General features: G+C 38.5%; 1 protein-coding gene across 1 annotated transcript in view; it reads right to left on the reverse strand.

Annotated features, from left to right (window-relative positions):
* The window catches only part of LOC116442463 (transcription intermediary factor 1-alpha-like), a 58,683-nt gene that overhangs the window by 32,219 nt on the left and 5,161 nt on the right, over positions 1 to 21,303 (reverse strand). The window contains exon 2 of the mRNA XM_032105491.1: positions 4,369 to 4,487. Within this exon, the coding sequence (XP_031961382.1) occupies positions 4,369 to 4,487 (119 nt within the window). The remainder of the gene's footprint in view (positions 1 to 4,368; positions 4,488 to 21,303) is intronic.

Genomic DNA, 21,303 nt, shown 5'->3' on the forward strand with positions numbered 1-21,303 from the left:
AACAGAAATTACTCAGCATGTTGCAGGTAAGTACTATTTTAAGTAAATACACAAGCTTTCACGACAGAAAAAACACATTTACTTGCAAGAGTTGAGGTAATAGACCTGTCTTCTCAGCTACTGTACTAAGTAATCACTCTTCCAATTAAATACACTTGGAGTATTGAAGAGATTAAATAATCAAGCAAAGGTTTCAAAGGAAGAGAGCAAAGTAGACCAGATGAATATTCAGTGAACTCCAAACTCCACCAATGTAAATGAGATACAATGCTTTCCCCTACTGGATCCAAACCTCACTAATGCTAAGAGTTATGTAACTATCTCTTGGCACATACAAAATCACCAAAGACAGCAACTGCATGCAATTCTAAATATGAACCATGTACTGATAGCTCAAAATGCATGCAGTCTGATCAGCATCTTCTTACCACACCATCTCACCCCCACATCTCTTCAAAGCATACAAAACCATATTGTGACTCTTCCTGAGCCTATTACCCACCACCATAAACCACTGACTTTCAAAGATGTTTTGGCTACAGGTACAGCTTTTATAAGCTGTTCAAGCATAAGAGTTCTTTTTTTTGAAAAACACACAGTGGCTCCTCTGGCACCATACAAACCTAGAGAAACTTACTGTTCTAAATCCTCCTCATTAATCACCTCATTATGGCACTCAGACTTGCTTTCCTAGTATCTGGATCTAGTATCAGATCTAAGCTCATACCTTGTTTTGTTACTACATTCCCAAAATCTCACATAAAGCCCAGCTGTTCTTCATTCCTACTACAATATTTTAAACTCTCAGGTCAGTAACTGGTAAAGATACAGGAAGTTACTCTCGCCATCAAAAATATTTTTACACACATTGTCTTTTGGACACAGAAGCTATAAGAATGAGGACCTGGACTAAAATGCAGGAGAGGCTCAGTATGCTGCACCAACACCCATGTTATCACTATGGTCTTCTCTCTTGCATCAATCTCACACTTCTCACTTTTATTTTCATGGCTTTGCACATGCCATGTTCTTCTGTTAAAGTCCCTAGATTTCCCTCACTTGTCCACCTTTTAGTCTTATTCAAATCTAGCACTTGCTTCAGCTACATCTCTTAGGTCTGAAGCCCCTTTCTGTTCACTCTTACGCATGAAATATAATTAGTTTTTATTTTCAAACTTGTCTTTAGAAGCCGATAATTTTGCCAAATCTTTAAATAAATCACAATGTGAAAAAAATTACAAAGCATCTGCTCTTTCAAAGTATTTATGTCCTAGCTGCCCACAACCTACAATGATTACCTTCAGGAAGATCTCAACAGCATTTCCTGTGAGTTTCTTTTCTTTTGCAAAGTTTTCTATGCTAATAGCCAGCACAAAACCTTTAATGCTACACAGGAAAGCTCTTGTGGAACATGTAACAGGGAGTTCTCTACCTTCTTCAGGTTCACTTCTTGTGCTCCTGAAGTTTGCAGTAGTAATTGCTAGAAAGCACAGCTATGCCAGTAGCGTACTGAACTGCCCAAATCAGGCTCAGGTAAGGCAAACATGATTTTATATAGATGGATAGGACTTTCATGGGTTCCGGTTATTTCTTCTCTTCCCACAATGCCAGGCTCCCTGGTACATCATTCAGTCCTACAGTTTTAGTTCAGTATGCTAAAAATTGCTTTAGCATTAGTGCGATTTTGAATCTGAAACAATCGAACATTTAATTTGCAAGAGGTCTCTTGCAGTCTCTCTTGGATGGAAATAAGGCAGTCCCTCGTGACAACACACATACAGGCTAGTCATAGATACAGACCAGTGGTTCTATGCCACAACATCTTGCACAAAACCCATGCCTTGCCTCCAATTCTAATTTCTTAAGCATTCAAATAAAGCTGCAAAACTATTGAAGACAAACTAACCATCGCAGTAGAAAAATCCTATCAAATAGCCACAGTTTTGGACAGAATTTGGATGACCTCTGATGCAATAATTCCTGCAAGTGTCAGTAACTTTTCTACTTTAATTTCTCTGATCTGTTGCCTATGTAGCTAATGGCAAATTTTCTTTCTTTTCTCTTTGCTCCTTCAAAGACAAAACAAGACAGGCTGATTAGAAGGCTGTATCATCCTTAGACCTCATAATATTTCCCCCTGGACAGTACACTAATCTGTTTAACTATTATTGATTTAACTTTGCTGTAAACAGAGAACTTTACAGAACAGTGTAGCTTTTGTCTTATGTGGAGGTACAAAGGAATGTACAAAAAACTTCATCATCATACTAAAATAAATCTTCAAATGAAGAGAACTGCACATCATTCATTTCCAAGAGGTAAGGTACACACTCACTTACCAGGCATCTAACAAAACATCTAGCTCCATTTTTTTGCAAAAAAGTCAGCAAAAAAGCACGTGACTGTCCTATTCTGCTGGTTCAGCAAAGTCTGCTGGTCTGCCTTCAACTGCTACAGAAAGTGTGCTGAACTCAGCCAGGGAACTTAGCTGAAGAACAGACTTGCTTTCTAAGTGCAAACCTGCTGGTTTGTGTAAGGGAGAGGGAGACACAAATATGGAATGGAAGAGAAAGACTGAAGTCTAGAAGGGACCTTAAGGAAACACAAATGCTTTCAAGAACCTCCCAGATATCTGCTCACACCACTCAATGGATTAAATTCTCCACTTAACTTTCACAGGAAGCAAAAAAAATATTGCAAGGGGAAAAGGGGGGTGAGCAGAGACTTTAAAAAAAATTGTTACTACTCCCAAGAAAAAAAAAATCCATTTCTGTCACCACTCCCCAAAGTGGTATCTTAGAGGACTTGTTATGTAACTACGCAGAGGCTATGGTACAGCCCCACCCCATCAAAAAAAACCCCTTTTAGGACTGCTTCTGCATAACATTATTTGTTGTCTTGCTTCTCTTCCTAATTTTAAAGACACTATAAAAGTTATGATCAAATTTTCAACAGGTACTACTCAATTTGTCAATCTTACTGGTACAGTATTGAGAGACTATGTAAATCTCACAACCATCTGCAAAACTCATATTATCCTGCAATTCCCAGGGGACAAACAAAAAAAACAACATTTCCTCTTGCCAAATCCAACAAAAGCAGTCCTACATTGCAAGAACACAGCTTGTACTTCCAGGGACTCACAACTCAATTTCAGTTTCTGGTAAGGTCCAGTTTCAAAATTCCTTAAAATCTGAACAGTTTAATGGTTTGCAAGACATTAAGTTCTCTTCCTCAGAGATGATGACACCACTCATGCCTTCAATAGTCAGCAAGTTGGTATCACAAACCAGACAGGGTCCTGTCATCTGCTCCTGAGAGGTGTGCCCATTCACACATGAAAGCACAAATTCCAGCTAAGCCTTGAAACGAGCAGAACACACAATAAAGGACCTCTAAGACACTGGCCCTGAAGCAAACAGCTCAAGAGCCAATGATACAGTCCCCTCTAAAATGGGAAGTGAAAAAGCGGAATTTTCAAAATAAAAGGAGACCACCATCCACATATTAGGGCATGAGTTGGAATGCAAGCCACATTGATATACCAACCTTACTGTACCATCCTTACGAAGAATGCAGTAACATACAAAGAGGCTGAATTATTTACAGTACGTTTCTGGAGTTTAATAAAAAGTTTATAAGTAAAGAGATACATGAGATACTCTCTTACTAGCTAAAAATGAAGACATGCAATATTTTGCAAACAGAGATTGCTAAATTGTCCTACACAGATGTGGTTATTCATTTGGTATTGCTTCCACACTAGCTAGTACTTGCCTCCGGAAAAAAACATCATGAGAAAAAACTACCCCAGATTATTATTATTATTCCAGATAAGGAGCTTTTATGATAGCTATTACTCGACTGCAAAAAGAAGAAAAGGCAGTCTATGTAAGAAAACAGACAAGAAACCCCTATAATATACCATCTTCCCCAATTAGCATTTTGAGCCTCTCCCTTGGCAACAGGACTCTGGCTATTTAGTGCCATGTTCTGTCAGTAATCTGATAAAGTCCATTTAGATCTCCTGATGTAATGTTATTCAAGTCTCTGCTCCAAAGAGTGCTTCAAGCACCCTGTCCAAAATACAGAAATTCCCATTCTAATGCCTATTCCTTACTTTTATCTTTTGCTATTAAGATGCAAGTTTATATCAACAATTAAAGATAGTTTAGGGTAAGAGAACCACCTTCTTCACATGCATTTTCACACATTTTAACTGATTTTCTAGAGTAGCTACCCCATGTGATGTCTAAGTACTTGAAGTTCTGTCTGCATATAAACAGCAAGAAGGCCACACAGCAAGAAGCCAAGGATATGCACATGCATCCAAAACGTGTTAACTTGATTACATGTTAATGCACTTACCTGATTTGATTTCTCTACTGTGCTACTGGGAACCTCTGTGGTATCCTTCACAAAAAAGTTATCTATGATGTGTCTCTCTGCACATTCCTGACCACAAATTGGACAGCGGATAACACCGACTGGGGGGAAAAAAAAATATCTGATTATGCTTGTACAAACTAAGATATATTAAACAACTTCAAAGAGAGCTTGCAAGCATAAATACTTTTGAAAGGATGTTTTAATATTTCCTGTCAATAAGGTGTAAGCAGAAGAAAGCAAATTCTCTTTTATCACTGAAGTAACATTTACCTGTTCTTCCCTGATGACATATTCTATCAGCCAAGGTCAAACACTTTGTTTCAATGCCATAAAGAATTTGCCTTAATTTAATAAAAAATTAATCCTTTTACACTAAAGGGAATGTATTCCCATTGACAATTTGTTGTTATAGAATGGATTAAAGCCAACACTCATTAGCATGGAATATTAATTAGCGACACCGGGTGGTATTACATACACACACATACATACATGCCAGCAGTGTGACATGACTGACCTTCATCCGTGTCATACAAGAAACAGAAACGTAGTACATTCAGAATTAATGAGGTGAGTTGTAGAAAGGAAGAATGGACCTGTATTAATATCATGACTACCCTCACATTAAGCAAGGAAAAGCAAGAAGAAATTAGGAATAAACAAGCAAGGTTCTCTCCCTCCTCTCCTCTGCAAGACACAATGGGGTACACAATTCTAAGACAGCAACATACTTAGGTTCCAGGCTGAAGAAAGAGCTGTGAACTAGTAACACAGAGGGTTAAACAGTTAGTTCTCTCAACAGAATGAAAAGGACAAAGTAAAGTTCAAAACTTGGAGTTGAGCTGTGAGTAGACTAGCTTGAAATGGAAAAGATCTATATAAACATTTTAGAGAAGACATCTTTTCTAGCTGCAGAAAATACAAATATCTTATTAGCACTGAGGCTTGTTTTTAATGTCCAAGAAATATCTCTAAAATGCTAGGCACTGACATCTTGCTTGAAGAAAATTACCATAGTCATTACAACCAGAAAAGGAAGGAATTGAAACTAAGTTAGGTTGAAATAATCACTTACGACATGGAAATCACAGGCAAAAAGCCTACAGTAGAACCGTCATGCAAGTCCACACTGAGATAGATTCTAGACCTTCAGCTGCTATTTGAGAGGAGACATAGATTTAGGGCCTTAAAAAAGATCAGAGGCACTGTTTAACCCAATGAATTCAACACCAGTATATAACTCACCACTTGCATATTTAACTGAACCAGTGTGGGCTTAAACCTGTTCCTGTTTCATTTTCACAATAAAATGCAGAAGCACAGAAACTAGTTAATATTTCACTTTCTGCAGAAGAACTTAATTCCTTACTCTAAGTGGTTCATACAAGATTTAGGTAACTTTTTCATATGATTCTTTCAATAGATGCTCAAGATTTAACTGGCAACTCAGTAAAAGCGTGCTCTAATAAAAATCCACCCGTTTTACTAAAGCAATTCTTCATTCTGGAAAATCAGCAGGCAGTTTTTCACTTGCTATCAAAGCATTTCACTTTGATCTGAACAGCTATGATGTTAAGCCTGATTTTACTCTAAGTGCCACTTTACCAGTCTGCATTTCAATACACATTTGTGCAGCTTCCTTTCATATACAAATTCCCTATTTTGGCTACAATTTTTATAATATTTTTTTATACCATCATCTGCAAGGATAATTGAGAAATCCAATTCTGGTAAGTCAAGTAGTTAGTAGAACTGCAAGTACTGAATTTCTCCTTTAATTAAGCAAATCAATTTACCCCAGTCAAGAGTGAACACATCTCCTAATACTCAAGCTACACACTTGCCAAAAAAGACTATTTTTTACATTTTTCAACAGCACCAATTACAAACCACCCTCACTCTGTTCCCTCACTACTCATTCTTGACTCTGACAAAGCACAGTGCTCTGGGTTGATACTGAAATCAGCTAGGGAGGAAACTTTCTATCACAATTTGAAGTATTAAAAAGGAAGCATTCTTTATTGCAGTGCAGTGGACACCCAGAGGATATTTCCTCTAATCTGATGTGTCACAAAACTTTACAACAAGATATTTATTCCATCATGATCATTTATATTGATTACAATGTACTTCCTGCCTAATAAACATCACTTTTCATAGAACTAATTTGCATGCATCCACTTCTTACTAGAAGTCCTTTTATTGTCCTAGAGGGTTGTCTGAAGGGGTCTTAGGTGGTCATACTCACTGAGTGCCCCCAATGTTAGAGACGACCTTTCCCTGAACTTCTCTCAAGGCATGCACTGTTGCCTCTTGTTACATAACTGCCACAAACCCCCCTATATTCCTCATTATCTGTTTATCCACTGGTTCCAGCGACATTGAGCATCCTGTGTGTCGTATACATTCTTTTATCTACTTCTTTAAAACACACTGTTCCCTTATTTGGGCAAGTAAGGCATCATTGTGTTCTGTTCCTTTTATCAAGCTCAATACAGGTATCTGAGTTGGTCTTTGCACGTGTTTGGAAGATGGGTATAGACACAGAACGAGACTGGCAAACCAATTCAGACACAGATGTGTTTTTCCTGCTCTCTCAAGCTTCACTTTCATCCCCTGTTCTGCTTCACTGACCAAATGCACTACTTGACTACACTGAAGCAACATGAGAAGCAGCACAAGGATGGGGACAACACCACGACTGAAGATTAAACCTGGAACCACTGAACCAGATCAGCAGCATTAATCAGGGTTTCTAAGTCAGCTTGAATTGAGAACATGGACGACAAGGAAGGGGAGGTAGAAATTAGGAAATGTACTAACATAAACCAAATGCTTCATGTGCCTTTTCACCACGAGAATATTGCCAACTACCTGCTCAAGAAATCACTTAGAATTTCTAGTGTGAGATGGAAGAAGGAAAAAAAGGAAAACTGCCGACTGTCAAAATCTTCATGAATTTTCTTTTCTAGAATTCCTTATGCTGTCTAGCTTTATGTCAGGGGTTTCTTCTGCCACGGTGTGAGGGTAAACTTGCATTTGTTATAATCCTGAAGTGATGACTCTACACAAATCAGTTTTAATCCAGGTTTAGTCAACCTTAGGATGGTGAATTTAAGCAAAAGATCTCAAGTATCAGGGTTTATACTCCTCAAAGTAATTCTATAAGATTCTTATTTCTTTTTAATGGAGCAAGCACAGGGGGCTGAAAACATATTACTTAAATTGGGAGGTGTTTCATAATCATCATCATGATAATTGTGAGAATAGTAAGTGAGCAGATCGCACATTTTTATCTGCTCTTTTGTTCCAGGTGTAAGGAGTTAAAGAACACAGTTGCCGGTCCCAAACATTGTTACACCCACATGATTTACCAAAATATCGATCTAGTATCAATATCCAACTGAGATGGACAAAAACTCTCTAACAGTTTAGAGCTAGAAAGTGCATGTTTTTTTGGCGCCAGGCACTGCGTGGGATAGCTCCCTAAGACCCAGGGCCCCGATACAAGCAAACACAAAGCTTTTTATTTCCAAATATTATGAATATCCAAAATACAAATGCATATTCATAACATTAACACCTCCCATTCTCCGCTTCGTATGGAAATGAGCTTAAATATCATTAAGCATGCGTAGTGTGTGTCCTGAATTGAGTCGGTGGTCTTGAATTGGGTCAGTGGTCCCAAAAGAGATGAAGTAACTCATCTTCCTCAGTTTGACCTTTTTGCCTTTCTGAACTTTAACAATCCTAATTACTTTAGTGACCTCTAAGTTTCCTCTTGCGTGACTTTTGAACGGGTTCCCACCAAGGCAGGAAACTGGTAATTGTCCTTGTTCCCTACACCAACTTATCAATGTTTCTATTCCTCGTTTTAAGTACAGCTAAGCAAACATTACAAATGACAGATCATCAGTTATTTGGTAATCAGTTACGAACATCTTAAAACCCATTTCAGGTCCAGCTCTCTTAACTATTTTAATTAACTCTAGCTGGGCCCAAATTCCTTCCTATTCTAACTAATTTCAACACAGCTAGCCTATAACTAAAATCTTTGTGTTTCTTCTAAATCTATGTTTCACACAGGACTTTGCCATGAGATAAGCACAGAATGCAGTGACAGTATAGCGCTATCTCCAGGCCTGGCAGAGGTGAGACCTGGTTAGCTCATTCTGGGTAATGCATCCAGACAAACACTCCCACTGTGGAAAACTCTGGAAAGAAGCAACTGCTCACATGCATATTACTGGTCAAACAAAGATCATCCTAAATTATGGGACAGCCAAAATCGGCGACCACCACCAACCACTGAAGCCGCCTGAAACTGCCTCCCTGTATACCTGGAACTTGGACTGTAAGATAAGCCAACACAGCAGGAACTGGATATAAGATAATGGAGGTGCTATTGTCTGAGTGTTATCTCAGATCTAGGGGGAGGTTAACAAAGCTGGGGGAGAAGAATGCAACACTGATAACAGACACAACTGCAGCATTTATGGGGCATAAGGAAAGCCAGCTCAGCAACTGTGCTGAAATCAGCTCGGACTTGGTAAAAGGTAATTCCGGCAGGGGGAGATCGCGACCACCAACTCCAGAAACCCACCAACCCCAACAAAGAGGAAGACTGAGCACAAGGACTAATTTGCATTAGAAGCAAGGACATCAACTAACCAACAGAGTAACAGAACTGTGTACCCAATGAGCAGTAATTAACTTCTTTGTTAAAATGTATGAATAGGGAAAAGACCTCAAGATTCCTGCTACTGAGAAGCCCAGAGTGAAGGATCAAAAGGACACCACTGGATCCACAAGTGGTGACTATCTTCTACCTGATCTCTTTCTGCTCTCTTTTCCATTTCTTTCTACCTTTCTCCCAGACATTCCATGTTAAATAAAATCCGTATTATTGACTTCAGTGTATGATCTTGTTTGAACCTTAATTTGGGCACGGGGACATCTCAATAGTTGGATCTTAGCACCAGGAACATTGTTTTTTCAGCTGTAAAGAGAGCTGCATCAAGAGCATGTGGCTCTTGCGTAGGAGGAGTAAAGGAGAAGACCTCCACCCTTCTTAGCAGCATTCTACAAAACCCAAGCAGTCGTGGAATCTAACATTCAGATTTTGCTTGAACCAGGCCAGGACACCACACTGCTAACAAAAGTAACAATGCTGGCTCCCTTGCTCATTCATTTCTATCCCATGACAACAGAAAGATTTATGCTGCCATGCAGGGAACTAGATTAGGGACTGCAATATGGATTCAGTGAGGCTGTGCCAGGAGAGAAAAAGTGTTCCCCCTCACTTGCTACAGGCTCCTAACATGTGCACCTCTTTCATGAAATGCTGGGCTGCATTTTAGGTAGGAAAAATCATGGCCCATTCTTAGTTTCCTTCACAAGTTACACGCTGCATCCACAAGGGCATCTCAAGCCATTCAGCAGAATGGATTTATAGCTTATACAGTATTATTTCCAACTCAAATCTCAGTTTCCTGGGAGTACATCCAAGACTACTGAAGCATCCTGAGACACCAGGAGGAGACTGCTCTGGTTTGCCCCAATTTTGGCTCATTTTTGTCTTCACTGTTGCAAACAGGTTTCAGAGCCAATTTAATAAAGCCACTGGATGATCATTTGTAGATCCAAGAGGGTATTTTTATTTGTAGATGCAAAGTGCCTTACTAAAAAAAGAGACCTTAATAGTTCCCTGTCTTCAGATCAAATCAGTCAAAAAACCCACTAGTTTTCTGAAAGAGAGCTCTTTTTATTAAATAGAGTGCTCAGAAGCAACTGGCAATTTTACCTGCAACGACATAGTCATTACAGAATAAATAATTAGGGTTTCGTACAGCAATCTTTCCCAGTTTTACAGATGTTTTGCTTGAGATTCTAACTGTACAGATTTCAGAACAAAAAATATTAACAGCAAGTTACACATGCAGTTAAAATGTTTAAAACATGGGCACACTAGTTAAAACTAATAAAAGGTACGTCAGATTGAAGGCAGCACCAGCTATAAGATTTTTAACATAACTACACAGAAAATTAGGGTGTTTCAACTGTGAGCTACAGATTCTTTTCTCCTCTTGCTCTTTCTATAGATACCACTTGCAAGCCTTTTCATTAAAATGCATGGGTTTGAGGGTAAGCTAGTTATATTTACACAGGTCATGTTTCCCAGTTAAGAACAAACACTTAGAAAACTTAATTTGAGAGGCAGTATCATGTGCAATAACGTCTGAATCAATTTTTAAAATAATTACTGCTTTCCTCTTGCTTCTCATTAAGCCACTACTGGTGCTGCAAAATTGGCAACTTCTTCAAACCAGTTTGTTCCAGAAAAAGCTGCTCCCATCTAGTTGTGACAGCCTGCTGCTGCTAGTAGAGGGGATAGGTTAAACCAATAAGCAGGCACATCTCAAGGGAAAACTGGCAACTACTGCCAAGATATAAACACTCCAACCAACCACCAATCTAGCAAAAAGTTTATTAAAATTATAATTAATTAGCTGTTAATTAAAATTATTTAAAATCATTTAAAATGCAAATAAATGAAGACCAGACAAAGACTATTAGCTGTAATCCCCCCTCCGAAAGAGTGTTACAGGCCAGTTTTTATGCTGCAGTACATTGACTTTTCTTGGAAAGCACTGCAGAGCTGAATTAAAATATTTCAGCTGCTCTGTGAAATGGTTCATTGTTTTTGCTATACGTGCCCCATCTTCAAACATTTTAGATAGCGTGTGTTAAGACTTCAAAACTGTAAATTTTCAAGGATTGACTCTCTGGCCACTCCTGAATACCTTCAGAAATTCTGATGGGAGAGTTTACATTCATGTCCGAAGCTGTCCAATGCGTTTTCTTCAACAACACAATTACAAGAAGTGTCATAGTGTTAACAAAAGGAAACACTGTTATTGTGGGATAGACAGTGTTTAAATACAAGATGATGAACAAAAAGTCTCACTGTCTTGCAATGAACGTGCTTAAACGATGATGCAGAAGCTGCCAACAATTAAGCCAATTGTCACTGCTGACTGTGATGAGCATTTCTTTCATCAAAATTAAAATACATTCTTTCAAGTCCTGAAATTGTCAAGTATTTCCAAATGGTATGTAATGAATTCAGACATACAACATGCAAGGATTTTTAAGATTCTGTGATATTCTTGCATCATTTTCTCTGATCAGCCAAATATTTAATTTTGAAATAACATTGTGAAAGTGGGTTTAATGCTGTCTAGATTTATACATTCTACTGAAATACCATTTTGCAGACACTCTTAAGATCTTGCCAACAGTGCTCAAGTCCTTTGTATCCATGTGTTTCTGGAACAAGGAAATTAGTACCTTTCTCCATAAATAGCAGCATGTTAACATGTTATTACTAATTATAAAAAAAAAGATGAGTGGGATAAAAAAATTTTGTTGCCAGCATCTCTGGTATGAAGATGGACCCTGCCTTAGAGCACAACACAGCTAATAATAATTTCTTTGTAGCACTACATTTCATACTCTGGTCTTCATCTTTTCGAGTTCTTATCTACCACCAGCTGTTAGTTCAGTAGTTGCAGTACAATGCATCTATTCCCAGAAATCATAGTTATAAAAATAGCAGGTTAGCAGAGCATCATTTGGACAGTTAAGAGCCAGTCACACCCCGAAGAACCAAGCCCTTCTCAGGCACTGAAAGAGTTGGTTCTTCCTAATTCTTTGTTGAAAGGATGAAAACTATACTCCAACATGTGACACTCTTGAGTGTTTTGCCCACTTCTTCTGTTTAGCCCCAGCTACCTTAATGATCCCATCAACACTGAGCAGATGTGAAGGTTAAAAAAGCCTCAAAAAATAACTTCTAAGAATCTGGATCATATTAAGGGAACCAAGTTAGAAGCAGCAGTGGGAATAACAGTATGTAACAGGCTTTAGTAAGAATATTTCAGTATAAATGTCATCCAAACAGGAATGATAACACAATTCAAGACCTTTGACTAGCTCTCCTTCAAGTGCTCAGATGCATCCTTGCAACCTGTTCCTTCACAAGTCTCCTTCCATTCTCAGTATGTTCGCCACTCAGTAACTGGAAACTACCCATGAGACTTGGCAAACAACCCTCTTGGCCCTCATTTTTCCAGCCACTTGCCTCAGGGGAGCAATTTAGGTGCCTAAATAGACATACCTAATTTGAGGATAATATCCTGCTTGGCTTCCAGCTACTATTCCAGAAGGAAATAGGGCTCCTGTGGATTGTACAGTACACCTACCAGCCCTTTTTAAAATACTACAGGCATTGCAAAAATTCAGAAATGGCAGAAGATATTCTAGTTCAGACACTTGAATTTCAACTTACCTGCCTATTCAATGCCATGTATTTTTGATATTGTGATTTTAAATTCCTGTTGGAAAACACCATTGAGGCACAGAGCTCTTTGCACCCAAACAAACTGCAGTCTGTAGCTCCACAGGAAAACTTGGTTAAAATCGCTAAAGTGTCATAATTCAAAGCCATCAACTTGTTAACTACAGTGTTCACTGCGTCTGTCCATATTCTGCTATAGGGATATTTATTTTGAGGTTATCCTCAAGGACAGAGTTCAGAAGTCATCAATACTTCTATTATGTTTCCTTCAAACTATCTCAAAATACAGATTACAGTGATGCAAAAATATAATAGAAAACTCCATCAACTTTATCTGTAAAATATATGTGTGGGGAATGGATGTTCAAAAGTACATAGAAATAATGTGCTGATTTAAAATAATAGGCTCTGCCTTTGTTTAAGTTATTTTGTTTGGTGAGAGGGTGGAGAGAGAAAAAAAGGCTGATTGTTACTAAGAAGAGATTTTTTACTAATTAATGTCTCTTCAACATATTCTTCAATAACAGTATGGTAATAGCACATTTACCATCCAAGTATACTGCCCAACACTTCAATCCCCAACAGCAAGAAGGAGGAATTTATGTATTAATCAATAAATTCTGAACATTTTAAAAGGTACATTTTGAATCTGTGCTGCAATTAAATCTGTTATACAACGAATACTTTAACCTGGCAGTATTTTCAAATTTTCTAGATTTATTTTTTTAAAGCTTGCTCTTGGATAGGGACAGAGACAATGAAAAGTAAAAAAAAAAAAATATTTGATGAAAATTCTCACTCTAATAAGAGAAAACAATAAAGATACCGATTTCCTGCAGTTTACATCAGGTAAGTCTGAGTGCTCTGCAAGACACTATTAATGGAATAAAAATGTAAGGCTCCAAGCCATTTAATTTATTTAAGTAATACAACCCAAGACTCCCAAATCTAGTCTATTCTGACTCCTTGTTATATTTAAAAGCTATTCAACAATAAAGCTTGTCACAGGCAGGATTTTTGCATCTACGAAAAAGCCACTCTTAATGGCAGCACAAAACTAATACTGATTTATTATGGTGACTCCATAGAGTAAAATTTTGCACCTGAAAGATGGATAAAGTTTCTTTGCAGTGTTGCCAAGTTTTAACACCTTCCGTGGGATTCATCTAAATGTTACACAAAGTTCCCTTCACAGTCATTGCAGACCTAGGTAATAGTTAGGTCATGAGTGGTCTCATTGTTAAAGCAGATGTTTACACTTGGTCAGATGAATCACACCTTAAAAACATCCACTTCTTTCCAGTAACTACACTAATATGCTTATCCATTACTGGGCATCCGCTTCAATTGCAAGAATTCTTCCAATATTCTAAAACCAGTCATTAAGAGAGGAGAATATCCTCCAAATATCCCTGCAAGTTACAGGGATTGCCTTTTGGGTGTAGATGCTCAGGAATAAAAAGCCAGCTCACTTTATAGTCTTCTCTTACATATGGCCAGTATTCCACAGCACCACTGTAAGGGTTCAAAAAGCAAGGTGCCCAGCTTTTTCCAGACTCCACACAGCTTTAAGACTACCAAGCTGGAGCAATATATGCATTGTGAGATTCACACATGGTTATGCAGCCTTCAAGAACCAGCATTAATTAAGAAGCAGTGTTATCTTCTCAACTGACACTGCATTAATATGAAAATTACTGAATGTAACTAATAAAACACATTCCTTCTGGGTTGAAGAGATGCACTAATTGATCAAATAAGAACAACAGGGATTTCTAACAGCTGCCCCACAGCTTTCAGAAAACAGCAGGTTACAGAGCCAGCAGTGATAGTACTTATGTTCCCATGGTGTATCTCCTTCTGTTGCTGTAATCTGCAGTAGATAACTGAACCATGAGCCAGACCCCGTTGGCTGATGTGAATGAACATCCACATCCACTGAAGAAATCTAATCTTCCTATGGTTTCCCCCATTTTCTCAGAACTAAAGAAGAGCTTCTTCAAAGGCACTTTCCCAGCATGACCCTCCCGGTACTAAGAATGAGGCTTAAGAAAATTCATCTTCTACCAAAACTGGCCTTCTTAAGTGCCATTTATTTACCTTCTGTCCTTTAGACTCACTCAATCTTTTTCCACCTTCTTCCTTTGAGGTACCATACTGCCTCAAAGGATTGATAATGAAGTTCTGAAAATATTACACTTAGCATCCAATACCGGTTTGGGAAGGAACTAGGACTGTACTTCTATTCCTACTTTATTTTTAAGGAATATTCGCAAGGGTTCCACCATGACATTGTGGTTCTTAGTCTAGTTGTCTGGCATAATGACAAATGAAAAGCAAAAACAAACAGCCACAACTTTAAGCCAGAACAACAGTGATTCTGGCAAAAGTTTTGAGTCAGACATCCTGCAGCTCACAACACCTACACTATACTCTCAAAAATTTGTATCAGTCAAAAGGCAGCCAAAGAAACTATATTAAATCTGACCTCATCTCAGTGAAACTGGGAGCAGGGAAAAAGAAAAAAAACCCACACAATACATACAATCAGATTGGAACAGAATACAATAATACTGTTGCTAAATGGACTTTTAAAGGATGCAAGATTAGCATTTAGCCTCTTAAAGAATCCAGATTACATTCAGCTCTTGCACAAAGGGTGGAACGCAGCAAAGAGGACTGTCAGCTGAATCCATTTGGGATATCCATATATATATACACATGTATATATATATACGCAACTTTATATATAAGGTCATCTTCATTTTGCCAAAACAGCTTCTAGACTCATTATTTTGAAGTGAGATCATTCTCCCTGTTGAGTGTCAATGGCTGTGATAATCTAAAAGACACAAACTACCACAAACCATGGCTTTGCTTCTAACTTGTATCTAGTCCAGCTGTAAGGCCATTTCTGAAAAGCAAAAGGCAACAGAGTCCTGTCTCCCTGCACAATCCATCAAGATGCACACAATTTTACCTATGGTGCCAGTGCCAAAAGTCTATGTATCAAATAGTTATTTACTTAGTGATAAAAGCAATACTTGCAAGTCATTCTTATGGTATAGACAGGAGTTATGACAAACAAGATAAAACCAGGGGTTTTTGTTTTGTTTCATTTTTTGTTTAAACTTCACTGCTAGATCTGGGAAGACAACAGGTCCTCTCACATGTTCCACTCCAGAAACTTCTGAACTCTTTCACAACACTGGACTCTGCCTTTGCTATGAAGCAGAAAATAAACATTCTATTTAACAACTTGGAGTGCAATATTTGAAGAAAGAGCTGCTAGTAGCTCTGGACTCCCGTTCAGATAAACTATCTGAACACCACCTATGTTTATCCAAGGAAAGAATTCTATGTCTCTGTTTTGAGGTAATACTTAGACAACATTTAACACATGGACTCTGAACACATGAACACGTTGGAGTTTCTTGCATAGAGAAGGGACTGAGGAAAAGTTTAGAACCTCTCAAAAGAGATAAAGTTCCTTTAACAGATGATTAAACTAAATCTAAGTACTCTAAATTCAGTGATTTCCAAGATATGCTAGCCAGTGGGTTATACCTTCACAGTCCCTTCTCCCTACTCCCAATGGGAAGAGAAAACTGAACAATTGAAGGCCAAGTAGTCTGTAGTTGGTTAAGTTCAACAAACAGTCCATAGGTTAAAACAAGTGAGAACAATAGCTGCTTATGTGCGATGGAAAGCCCCCAAACAAGACAAAAGCAAATAAGGAACAGAACTATTGAGTGCTGAAAGCAAGAAAAGGTAGGAATCTGCAAACACCCAAAAGAGATAAATCTAATCCAGAGGAATGATACCCCCAGGGTTTCAAAGTTCCCAGACATTTAGCCATTACTGAGGCCCTGTTATGGGACACTACTCATCACTACATAGCTCTACATTCATTCAACAAAGCTTGTCTGCTAAACAGATTGTCTTTATCTCAGTTTATAACTGATGAGTTGCCTGCTACCTTAATTTAGCACTTTGAGGCTGTGATACTGAAATCAGCCAGATAGAAACTTTCTAACAAGAGTTTAGAGTATTAGAAAGCAAGCACTCTTTATTGCAGTGCACTGGTCACTTGAAAGATTCTTCCTCTAACCAAGTGCCCTGAGCATCAGGTAAACAGAGTTTTTCATCATACACACTGATGACATACTTACTAGCTATCCCCCCTTACCTGATGCATACATATTACTTTATTTGACATAGTCATACTCCTTATCAGGAGTCCTTACATGGTTCTTTGGGGGTCTTCTTCAGTGGTCTTCAATGTCCAGTGTCCTTTTCAGGTGGCTGTTCCTCGACCTCCACTTTTGAGTAAGCACAATATCATTGTTTTCTATAACTTCTGCTTTGTCAGCCTTGCAGAGCTGAGCTGGCATCCTACTTGCCTTTTGCATGACTTCTGTTTGCCTAAGTTACATTCTTTATCCATTTCTCCAAAGCTGGGCTGTTCTGTTCTACTGTCCTCAGACTAAAACGATGTTCTGTTCTACTGTTAGCTGGGCAATGCTATGAATTTCAACTTTTACTTGAAAACTGTTGAAACAATAGTTACAAGTCACAGAAGTTTCTCCAAAGACAAGGATGATTCAAAGCTACTACCCCTTCTCCTTAAACCAACTGATGAGGAAAGCATGTAATTTACACTCCTACATCACTTCAGCAACTAGTTTACTCATTTTACAGCAGAGACCAGGTTAGAAAAAAATAAGTATTTCAATCCACACTTTTGCTGTTCAGGACAATTTTGCATACTGCTTATTTCTAGTAACAGACTTGTTGGTGCTGGGCTGTTTTATCAAGGCACTGCACCTAGCACTTAAAATTAGAACCTTGCTCCCACTTTAAATGTCTCATTCTCCAGTCCCAGCAGTGCTGCAGCTCTCTCCCTCTTTCTTTCCACCTACTCATTCCCTGTGCAGCTGCCAGCATTCCCTCCCCTAAGAGCATCAGTGTTACAAGTACCCTGACATAGCAGGTTCAGCAGCAACTGCCTAAGCACAATATGAACTTGCATGAGGGCTGGATTATAGCATTAGGTCAACAAACTTCAGCTCCACACATCCTTGACCACGCTCAGACTCTACAGCACATGCCTAGAAATTAATGAAGCCGATCAAGTAAGTTTTATTAAATGCCTTCTGACCTCAAGCAGACATCCTAGAAAATACAGGGGGTTTTCTAAGTCAACATGTGTGTGAAAATAGTCCCATTTCTTTTTTACATGCTACAATACAGACAGATGTGTCAGCTCATTGGGAAAATTATACAGCCACTTTTCAAATTAGGCAATCGCTTTAGTTCAAAGGGTATTTGCACTACAGTCTTGTTTTATTCAAATTGGACTATGTTCACTTGAGGGACTACAGTTGAAAGGGGAACTCTCCATTTTAATAGAAAGTTGCCTGTGGCAACTTGTTATTAATCAGAAGCAGAAATCTTTCTACATTCAGAAGGCAAATGGCTTAGCTCCCCTGTCCATGTACTCCCTCTTACAGAGGACTCAGCACTAGAGTTGCAGATTTCTTTTTTGAAATGAGTACGTCTCCATGACCCAAAACCATGTTACAAACAAGGGCCCTCAAAACCCATGAGTGCAGTTCAAAGAGCTGAGCCTTGCTTACCGTCATCCTTTTTCCCACAGCCCACTGATAAACTTCAAAAATAACTAGAAAGCTTGTTCAACATCAGTCCTCTATCATGTTAGTAATGTATGTAAAGTAATATGCAATTTTCTCCCACATAAAAGCTTCAACTAAGCATTTACTTAAATCACTGGAGAGACAGTATCAAGTAATTAGGGACATTCCTCGGCTCAACCTTCAGTTTCTTAGCTGATTTTACAAGACTGTTTCCTATTAAAAATGGTGTCATTTTCTTACTTCACACAACTGTTTCATGCTTTCTTTGATGGTAAACATTTATGGTTTTATACATACTCTCTGGCCAGTAGGTAAAAAAGTAGATAATTTGGTCAGTTCAACTATGGCACTGATGCCTTCAAAGCACATTTGAACTGCAAGTACATACTTTAAACACTACACAACTCCATAGCTACCTAATTGCTGAGGTAAATTTTAAAAGCATCACTGGAATTTTTCTATGAAAAGAATTTTTCTGTGACCTTTAAATTTGCCAAAGAAAAAAGAATGCTTCATAAAACTGTTACAGCACATAGAAGTTAAATAAAAATTAGTAAGTCCAATAGAAGATTTTGATACTATTAACAGTTCAGAGGGATCATCTACACTGGCCCACAAGCCACACTTCCAGCCATACGCACCTGAAGAACCCTGCCTGACCAGTGTGTTATGGAGGCCAGATACCCATCTTCAGCCCATGGAGAATCCTGTGCTGGAGCAGGTGGATGCCTGAAGGAGGCTGTGACCCCATGGGAAACCCATGCTGGAGCAGGCTCCTGGCAGGACCTGTGGATCTACGGAGAGAGGAGCCCACACCGGAACAGGCTTGCTGGCAGGGCTTGGGATCCCATGAGGGACCCACAGTGGAGCAGTCTGTTCCTGAAGGGTTGCACCCTGTGGAAATGACCCATGCTGAAGCAGTGTGCAAACAACTGCAGCCCGTGGGAAGGATTCACATTGGAAAAGTTTGTGGAAGGCTGTCTCCCATCAAAGGGACCCCACACTGGAGCAGCAGAAACACCATGTGACAAACTGATCACAACCCCCATTCCTGTCTTCCTGCACCACTGAGGGGGGAGGAGGGAGTGAATTGAGCATACAGTTAAGCCTGGGAATGAGGGAGGGGTGGGGGAAAGGTTTTTTTAAGTTTGCTTTTTCTTCTCATCATCCTACTCAGATTATGATTGGTCATAAATTCAATTAATTTCCCCAAACTAAGTCTGTTTTGCCCATGATGATAATTGCTGAGTGATTCCCCCGTCCTTATCTTGACCCATGAGCCTTTTCTTATATTTTCTCTCCCATTTCCAGTTGCGAAATGGAGTGACAGAGCAGCTTTGGTGGGAATCTGGCATCCATCCAAGGTCAAACCACTGCACTACTGTATTAAAGTATTTCATTTTACTGCAAAAACCTTTTAAAAGTCTAAATTTCCAATTTCAGAAATAATGGATTTTTTAATCTAGTCAGTTACTCATCCTGAAATACAGTCCTATTTAGAATTCACCTTAAGTTCCTTTTGGTTTTCCCCTGACTTGTTTTTAGATTAGATACAACAGGCAAAATACCAGCTTTACAAGTTTACCGTTACTGGGAAATTCCACTAAATAATATGGAAATTCCTCCTACAGCATCTTAACACACACAATACTGGCATAAAGATTTTCCTGTTCAAAAGACAAGTTTCTTTAACAACACTACCTTTGGAATCAAGAGTTTCAGCAAAATTTCTTTCTCAAATTTAACAAACTGCATGAAGTCACTTTGTAGTACACACGGAATTCAGCAGACCAACCTAAAAGCCTGCTGCATAACTGAGTAGTTCTTCAGGACATTCCTCCTAGGAATGAGCTAGCCCACAAAGAAGACACTCGTTCTTCCACTTGCCTCTTCATGAACATATACACCACTATTTTCCCTTGCTCTTCAGACAAGACATTTTCTTAAGAGATTGCTCTATTATAAGCATTAAAACAACCCAACACACTTTCAATTAGACATAGACCTGAGAATTTTTAATACATTAATACGTATTTGCTTTCCTAATGATCCTTTCACCTTATGATCTAGGGTTCTTTTCCCCTGCTAAAAGTACTAATTGCTTACCAGAGACATTATTAAGCTGATTTTGTATCGAAACAGAGCTAGGTTGGCCTCTGAGGATAGAAATCTTTGTCTGAAAAGAAGTTTCACACAATGATACAGCTATTTTGATAACTTGTACAGCTTAATTTCTGTAAGGCTTCCAGTTGGAATGAGCTTGGCAACTGCAGTTGTTTTAACACTCATCTGATGTTCCTGATGGCTTCAGCTTTTCCATCTCCTACTTTCTATGAGTGAAAGACGCAAGAACATAAATGCATCCAAATTACCCTGGAAACACTATTCTGCATATATACCTAAGATAATAAACATCTATTACATACTTATATTAATCATATATCGGAGCAAGCATGATTCAAGCTTATTTCTACAACATGCAGTTGTCTACCTTAATAAAGGCTGCACAGGCAGGCCTCCAGATTTTTATGGAATTCCTGGTAGAAAAGAAAGCAGAATTTTTTGGCAAATATATCCCTACTTCAAATTATACTTGTACAGTAAGTATCATCCCATTGTACATCTCTCGAGAGCATACTTTTCTCTAAAAGAAGGGTATTATAACTAGAAAAGTTAGAACTTTCTCTAGGTAGTTCATTCATTAGTATCTTAAGCTTTTACTAGCTTAGTGACTTTTTAACCAAGAGATTTGTGCGTTACAGGCTATCAACACAGTAATACTGTATTTCACCTGTAACAATGCTAAATGCATTTCACATACGCAATCTCTGGGGCTCTGGGAATTTTCAATTCAAAATAAGCACAAAACCATAACTAGAAATCAGAACATGAAAATGT

This window comes from Corvus moneduloides, chromosome 4, assembly GCF_009650955.1.
Source record: "Corvus moneduloides isolate bCorMon1 chromosome 4, bCorMon1.pri, whole genome shotgun sequence".
In the NCBI taxonomy this organism is placed as follows: Eukaryota; Metazoa; Chordata; class Aves; order Passeriformes; family Corvidae; genus Corvus; species Corvus moneduloides.